At 32.6% G+C, this 7,961-nt stretch overlaps 1 protein-coding gene and 1 pseudogene across 2 annotated transcripts; both read right to left on the bottom strand.

The window, feature by feature from the left end:
• Positions 1 to 1,205: 1,205 nt before the first annotated feature.
• LOC107919966 (uncharacterized) lies at positions 1,206 to 7,721 on the bottom strand. 2 transcript variants are annotated; one of them, XM_016849418.2, is made up of 3 exons: positions 7,311 to 7,721; positions 2,117 to 2,354; positions 1,206 to 2,036 (listed from the first exon to the last, which is right to left on the bottom strand). In XM_016849418.2, the coding sequence occupies exons 2-3, from the start codon at positions 2,334 to 2,336 to the stop codon at positions 1,627 to 1,629; spliced, it is 630 nt and encodes a 209-aa protein (XP_016704907.2). In that variant the 5' UTR covers positions 2,337 to 2,354; positions 7,311 to 7,721; the 3' UTR covers positions 1,206 to 1,626. The 2 variants fall into 2 exon arrangements, with proteins under 2 accessions (XP_016704907.2, XP_040964501.1); XM_041108567.1 differs by lacking the exons at positions 1,206 to 2,036; positions 2,117 to 2,354 and adding an exon at positions 6,618 to 6,762 and having other exon boundaries at positions 7,311 to 7,710.
• On the bottom strand, positions 4,251 to 6,685 carry LOC107919965 (pentatricopeptide repeat-containing protein At4g21190-like; annotated as a pseudogene).
• Positions 7,722 to 7,961: the final 240 nt, after the last annotated feature.

Below are 7,961 nucleotides of genomic sequence, written 5' to 3'. Positions count from 1 at the left end.
AACACACAAATTTTCTTGGTTGAAAAAAAACGACTATCAACAACCCCATCAACAGGATTCGACGCCATTGTAGGAGTGGCAAAGTGCATATCAGAAGGGCTAGAAGGAAAAGCCATAAACTCACAAAAAATACACAAAACAATTTCTAGAAAACCTTTGATACCATGTTAAGATAACAAACATAATGATAATATTGAATTCAAGAAAAGCTTACTTTACAGAACATCAATTATTGCTTACTTATAGTAATAGAGAAGTAAACTACTATAATTGACATTAACTAACACGAGCAGTCATTAGCTAACTACTTAATTAACTAACTGACTACAATAATAGCTCTAACAGTAATTTGAAATTTACGAGTAGGTAATAACAAAATAAGTGCACTAAAGGCAAAAATCCTAAAAAAGAACAAATCAAAATATTGGAGCATTTGGAGCCAATGAAAAAAAAAGTAAAATGGGTTTCTTGATATATCGGCAGACGAAGGTGAAATGTACGATTTTAAGGTAAGAATACGAATAGGTAATATTTAAATATTATTTTTCAAAATTCACATTTTGTCAATTCATCCCTTACATTATATTCAGATTAAAAGTAGTAAAGGAAAAGAAAGTAGATGAGTGGAAAGCTAAATAAAGTAAATAATTATTTATTATATTATCTGCATAATTGAAATTTAGTGAACGGAAGGAACGTTAGAAATTTTAATAGTTTTGTTTTGGATAAATAGTGGAAAGGAAAAAAAAGATTAATTATAATCAATTTTTATAATTATAATATTTTCATAGGATTATTTATAAAAGAAAGGGCAATCTTAAAATTTATTTTACTTTGCTTTCCTTAGTTTTCCCTCAAATTGGTGTACATAAAAAAAAAATTAACTCAACTTTCTTTGCTTTTCTTAGCCTAACTTATGATGTCTATCCAAATGAGGGAAAAGGTTATCCTTTTCTTTACTTTCCCTTCTTCACCTCTACTCCAAACATAGACTTAGTAGATACCGAAAACTAAGTTCTACACACCTTTGCTACTTCTTGGATAAATACAAAGGTACCTATAAAAAGAAAATTGAACTATCTTTTTTTTTTAATAGTAAAAGGGAGGTATCATATGAGTAATGGGAGAGTTGCAAATGAGAGACTGGAAGATAGATTATGTTACAGATGAAAGAACCATGTTAGATTGTAGTGTAGCCTATACACTTAATAAGCAATGCAGATGGTATTATTGCAAAACTTGGCTGTGAATCAAACTGTTTACATAAATGCCGGTACAATTATCCAATTCCAGCTTCTTATGGCTACATGACCCTATATTCACACTTTAATGTCTCTCAAGATACAAAGTTGGTGCCCCATTGAGCAGCACTGGACTTGGATCTTGCTTTCCATAACAAAATTTCTAATATATGGTCTCTCTCTCTCTCTCTCTCTCTCTCTCTGTCTCTCATAGTACAAAAATACTCGGGGCTCGTCTCAATTATTTATATAGCAATCATTATTTTGCGGTTTCATATATTTATCACTAACATTTGCCATTGATCGTACATTATAGTATTCATTAGGTTGGAAACTATGGAATCACTGAATCATGAGACCAAAAATGCATCCCCCAGCATCTGTATCAGCAAGAATTGTCAAGTTTTCGTTTGGAAATGATTCCTGCGGCAGCAGGTTTGGAAGATTTTGAGCAAGATTGATGAAGTAGTTGCCTCGAAGGTTCGTCGTTAAGGGATCGTCGCTCGGAAGTACTAGACCATTTCATCTGCATGAAGCTTCGCTTTCTCCAAGGACCCATATGCAGTTTCTTCTCCTCCATTGACCTTTTGGCAGCATCGCACATCACTCCCACGATAGGGTTGAGGTACTCAGTTTTGCCTACGTAACACAACGGTAATTTGTCTACCAGTTTCATGTACTCGTCGCATGCTTTCGCGATCTCGAATTGGTCCCTGAATTCCAATTCGATTACGAGTGGGATTTGCTTCTTTCGCCCTTGTGTGCTTGCCATCACCTCGATGTATTCATGTGACCCTAATGAATAAATCCTGAATCTTCAGTTTCACACGAAAAACAACATAAACACGACACGAATAATTTAAAGAAAACCAAACCTGCAGGATAGTTTTTGGTGTGTTTCCACTTAGAAACACAGAGAGTGGCCTTAAGGCCTTTGTGACAAAGCAGATTTATAACTCTCTTGCGCAAGCAGTTGATGCAACCAATAGCAAAGCTTAAGGTTTGATATTGATTAATGCAGCTACAAAACTCCGTCTCTTTGGCCTCCTCTATTATTCCATTAACTTCTTGCCGTAACTTGGAACCTATTAACATATAACGCTCTAGTATTTCCTGCAAGGCAACTCTAATTTCAGACTGAATCCGATATTCGATTTTTAACATGACATCTTCATGCAACTTTCAAGAAATGAAATCTAATGCAAAGCTAGGAATTTTTTGTTTTAGCATCCATATGTAATCATTTAAATTCAGAGAAATCAAAATAAGATACTAATACCACTGCTTCACCCTAAATAATTTTATTATTTGAATCCAACATCTCTGACAACTCTATTTATTCTCATACCCACTTTTTAATTATAGCCAAGACTTTGCTTCCAACTTAGGTGACATGAGTTCAACCCCGTCAATCCTTCCCTCCCTCTCTCAATATTATAGTGATAAAAAGAATTAATTATGGTCCAATTTGGCCATTCTTAGTATTTAATTTTATAATTTCAATCTTAATCAAATGGTAACGGTTAAATTCTACTATTTTTAAAATCTTATACGATAAACATATAATCACATGTATAACGTCATGTCAGTTTTTTGTTTTCACATATTATTTATATAAAAAAACATGTTATTTTAATTAATGGATTTGATGAGTACCATATAAATTAGAACTAGAATTTTTTATTTCTAAATGTAAAGGCTAAAAATGATCAAATTAGAGAATAATGACTAAATCAACAACTTACTTGTTATTTGGATTAAGACTGAAATTTTAAAATTCAAAAAATATAAATACTAAAATTGACCAAAAATTTTAACCTAAATAACATCAATGGTTTTTATCAGTTCAAACTTTATATACAGCATTACATATATAAATTAGGTAATTATAAGGCTGGAGTTGAATGAATAAAAGAATGTCATCCATTCATAAAAATGGGGAAAAGAAAAAAATCACATGTGTAACCAAACATGTGGATTAATTAGAATCATTCATTTGAAAAACAAGCACACCATAATCCAACCACAAATTTAATAATTTAGATCATCAGTAATTAGAAAAATAAGAGAAAAGAAAATCAAGCTTTTAATGGAAGTCAATTAAGGGTCGTATATATTTTCGTGGTTCGTAGATATTTATTCCTATGAATTGAAAGCTACTCCTTTATTTGTCTGCTATGTCAGATTTTTCATCACTTGAAACCATTACCAGGAAAATAATATCATGATATCATTTTTGAAAAAAAGGCCCCACACTAAAATGCAATATTTTCATTTTCACACTTATGGTCCGTTTGATTGCTAGTAAAATGTTTTCCGTAAAATGATTTCTGAAAAATGTTTTACTTTTCTGTAAAATGATTTACTGGAAAATATTTTCTAGTGTTTGATTGAATCTGTGTAAAATATTTTCTGCTGTTTGGCAGGTTTCCTGAAAATATTTTCCGGAAAAGTTGTTTTTACCTATATTTTAAATTGTTTTTACATATATTGCAATGATTTATTTATAAATAAATAAATCAAATTAAATATATAATAATACTCCATTATTAAAATATAAAAGCATTGCAAACTACTTCCGAAATTTACTAATTAGTAGTGAATCAATTGTAGTAATCTCCTGATGAAATTATGCTCAGCATAAAAGCAATTTTTTTGTTGTCTTACAAACAACACAGATAGCATCATTATCAAATTTTAGCCACTCTCAAGTATAACCAATTCTTTAGCCAACTAATCTACATTATAACACAAAGCTAACTCCTATAAAATTTATCCCAATGCACATATTTACAGACATAAATATGTATATATGTATGCATTCAACAAATACATAACCATATGCATGCAATCAGCTATGTTCTTTGAAAGCTACTACTAGATCAAGCATTGCCCCAATATTATAGGCTGCCATCCAATAGAGAGGAAAAAATACAAGCGAAGAACCCAGCTTTTTACCTAGACATATGGCGAAACGTGCTCACGCAACTGTTAAGAAAAAATCACTCATGGCCCAAAAAAGAATTTCATAGAACTAATAGTAAAATCAAAATGAATGATACATACAATCAAAATTTTCAACTGACATCTATTGATTTAATACAACCAGGTAAAGAGGCAGACAACCATCTGATATCTATGAAGCAAATGAACTAGCAATATGCTAGAAATATCAGCAATTGCAATCAACAAAGGCAATAGGCTCCATTGAAGTCCCCAATTTAAATAGAAAAGAGCAGTATTCCAGAGAGTCTATTATGTTGCCATGATTTCCAATTATAACAGCAGTATTCCAGAGAGTCCCTCCATGATTTATATCCCTCTCAAGAATTGAGCTTATAATGACCATGTTATACTTGAGTGCAAATTCCTGAAGAAATTGTGTAGACTCCCCGTTAACAGGTTCTGCAAATTCACACCACCTCTTTTCTCATGTACAGAAGGCAAATGGCATCATCTATGCTTCCTGAACTTGCATCATAGACTCATTAATTTGCATTTTCAGAATATTATGCATCGATCAATAAAATTGACCATACCTGCAGCATAGTATGTTGACTCCTGAAGCACCAGCAGCATCAATTATTGGTCCTAATTTCAACTGATTATTGTGCATCAATTATCCCGAAAACTGATTATTGTTTTAGGCAGATAGAAAGATTAAAAGCACGAGGAAAAGAAAGACACCGCTATGTACCATATTCACTAACCATCTCAACTGTGCTACACTGATTTTTAAGGGAATATAAAATCAGAGTTGGGAGTAATCAGATGCAGTTTATGGTTAGTCACAGAAATCAAAGAAAGATAGAAGAAATGCTCAACTATCCATTCAAATTATGGTACTGCATAAGAGTCTTGAATAAATGGCAAAAAAAAACATAACTCAAACATCTTCTCATGCATGTCCTTGTGGTAATAAATAGAAATCATTTTATCAAAGAAAATACGTGGGGTGCTTTCTAAATTATCAGAAAATAGTTTGACCCACAGCTCTTCAGCCTCTTCAAGTCTCTCATCCTCCGCTAAGGCATTCAATAAGGTGAAATACGTTCCCATTGTTCTTCTTTGACCTTTGCTTAACATCCACTTTATCACCTGCAAACCAAGTGCACTTTCCTAGACTTAACTCTTTTTAGTGTAGAAAGCCAAAAGAAAGGATAAAACTGAAGAGAAATGATTACCTGAATTGTTCTCTTCCATTCTTGTTCGTTCTGTAGGATCTTCAATGCTTTCTTAACTGTAATTAGAGGGAACTCTAGTTCCCATGTAATAAATGAGTCGAGAGCCCCGTAAACTTCCTCCTTGACATTTGACAGTTGCTTAACCTACATAAGGATGGCCGATAATAGATGACTATTATCCCAAGATTGCTATAAAAAGAATCAAATCCGTGTCTATAATTACTTCGCAACGAGCTCACTCAGCTTAAGTCACTCATTCCAGAATCAGCAACCATTAACGATATTTGTTTTGCTAATATTTAACTTATAAAAGTTAAGATAGTAAAGCAAACAAGAACTTACACAAGTAACAAGCTTTGCTGATTTTGAGACAGTCCCAATTCTATTCCTTGATTCCTATACCCGAGGATACCGAGGTCTTGGACCTTTAGCAGCGCATACCTGAAAATTATTTCAGATTTACTAATTCACCAATAACACCATTAAAATTTCAAACTTCATACAGCATTCCCTTCTCTCTTTAGCGTTTAGGAGGAGACAATATATCTATACATGCGAAAATTTCAATTGAAAGCCTACCACGGTATTCCTAGGCCTCTGGTTAATTTTAACTGATTCCAATCTTTTAGTAACGAGTGGCAGAGCATATCTACAACAAAGCATCCTGATATAATGCAAAACCAAAAGGAAAAAAAGAAAGAAATTTTGATTAATTGTGGTAGCATTAGTTGCCATCCACTAAACAATTTTATTGCTTCAAGAAAATCTTAAAAGAAAAGGTTAAACTTATATATTCCAGCATTTTCTCAGCAACCAAACGCAATTGCTTAAACGAGACAGAACTGAAAGAGGAATACCGGTTATATCTTGAGGGTTTAAGAACCAGCAAATTTCAAGGTTGAGACTTGAGAGTTTGCTTCAGCGTTGTAGATGGAAGATTTTTTCTTTCCTTTTTTCGATGGTTTGATCAAAAAATGTAAACAATTGGTGGGCTCCGATTGTGCATAATATTAGCATTATGCTACACTTGAAAACATAAATAAAATCTTAATCAACAAAGTGAAGACAGATAAATTACAACCCGGAAAGCGGGAAAAAAGAATAAGAAAAGACCTGGTAGAGTTGAGGCTTGAGATTTGCGCTCAAGAGGTGGTGAAGCGAAGTATACCCACAAATTGATCCATCTTTGAAACTTTGCTTTTCTTCTGTGCTTCCATTTTCTTTCCCAATTCCATCAGTTTTCTCAATTTTCGGATTCCCTCAATTATTGCTCCGAAATCAAAACATAGAAAAAAGGATGATGAAAGCCGGTGTCTGATGTTAAGAATCGGTGTTGGCTGATGGCAAGCAGAAGATCAGGTGTCAAGCGAAGGGGAAGGGAAGGGGAAGGGAAAGGGAAAGGGAAGATCGGTGTCTAAAATTTTCCTGAAAATGTCTTACCGAATTAGAAACGGTAAGTCATTTTCCAAAATTTAACACTTCTTTTTCCGTGTTTGTAATTGATTTTACATGGGGAAAATATTTTCAGCCAAACAAACACTGGAAAAGGCTGAAAACTTTTTCCGGAAAATGTTTTACTACAATCAAACACACCCTTAATATTATTTCACTACTTTCAAACATTATAATTTATAATTCGATTTTTTTTTAAATTTATAATTTAATTCAGACTCATCCTCCTATTTATTTATCTATTTATATTCAATTTCATGATTAATTTGTATTGAAGAAGAGAGTGTGAGTAGAATATGAAAGAGTTTAATTAGATTTTGGTTTTAACATTCATAGATGACGATATTCACCATAATTTCTTTACATTAACAACAATCTGATTAAAAAGAAATTATTTAAATTGTATGATGATAAAAGAGAGATAGAAATGTACCTGAAGCAAGGCCTGCTGGATTCCCAGTAAAGGGTGTGTTGGATAGAATCATTGGATTCATTACCATCTGATCCATAGCCATCGGTTGTTGCATCATTAACCCAATTACCATCTGATTCTGCAAAATCATTGTACAAAAACTCTGAAACTTTCTCTTCAAGGCTTTTATTATTATAATTATTATTAAGCCCAGGTTTTTGACGAGCATGATCACGATCACGATGCTGATGGCCATTCAATTTCTGATCAAGAGCCTTCTCTTCTATGAGCTTACCCATAATCTCCTTTTCTAACCACAATTGAAAAACTAAACTAAAAATGAAGAAGAAGGAGAAAGAGAGAGAAAGAAAGAAAGAAAAACAACAACAACAACAGAAGAAAAGGCTCTTGCACAAAATATCCAACACGAGGAAGGCATGTATATATATTACCTAACATTAATGCCACATCAGCTTTAATAACATACATATTGTTGGTATTCTTGTTGGTTCGCACATTCAGTTTGCACATTCGGTTGTAATGTGCTCAACATTTATCAATAATAAAATATATATTTTTTTATGCATATTAATTTTATCAGCTTGAATACATCTCAAAAATCATGGAAATGAGTTTATTTTTAAAAAAATTATATTTATTTTTTAGTAAAAT

Source organism: Gossypium hirsutum, chromosome D13, assembly GCF_007990345.1.
Source record: "Gossypium hirsutum isolate 1008001.06 chromosome D13, Gossypium_hirsutum_v2.1, whole genome shotgun sequence".
NCBI classification, from domain to species: Eukaryota; Viridiplantae; Streptophyta; class Magnoliopsida; order Malvales; family Malvaceae; genus Gossypium; species Gossypium hirsutum.
The sequence above is the reverse complement of the archived record's forward strand: the minus strand, read 5'-3'. Positions and strand labels throughout refer to the sequence as shown.

Coding starts and splice junctions, on each gene's coding strand:
- LOC107919966 (XM_016849418.2), bottom strand. CDS start 2,336: ATGTTAATAGGTTCCAAGTTACGGCAAGAAGTTAATGGAATAATAGAG. Junction 2,037..2,116: donor CACCAAAAACTATCCTGCAG/GTTTGGTTTTCT, acceptor TTTATTCATTAG/GGTCACATGAATACATCGAG.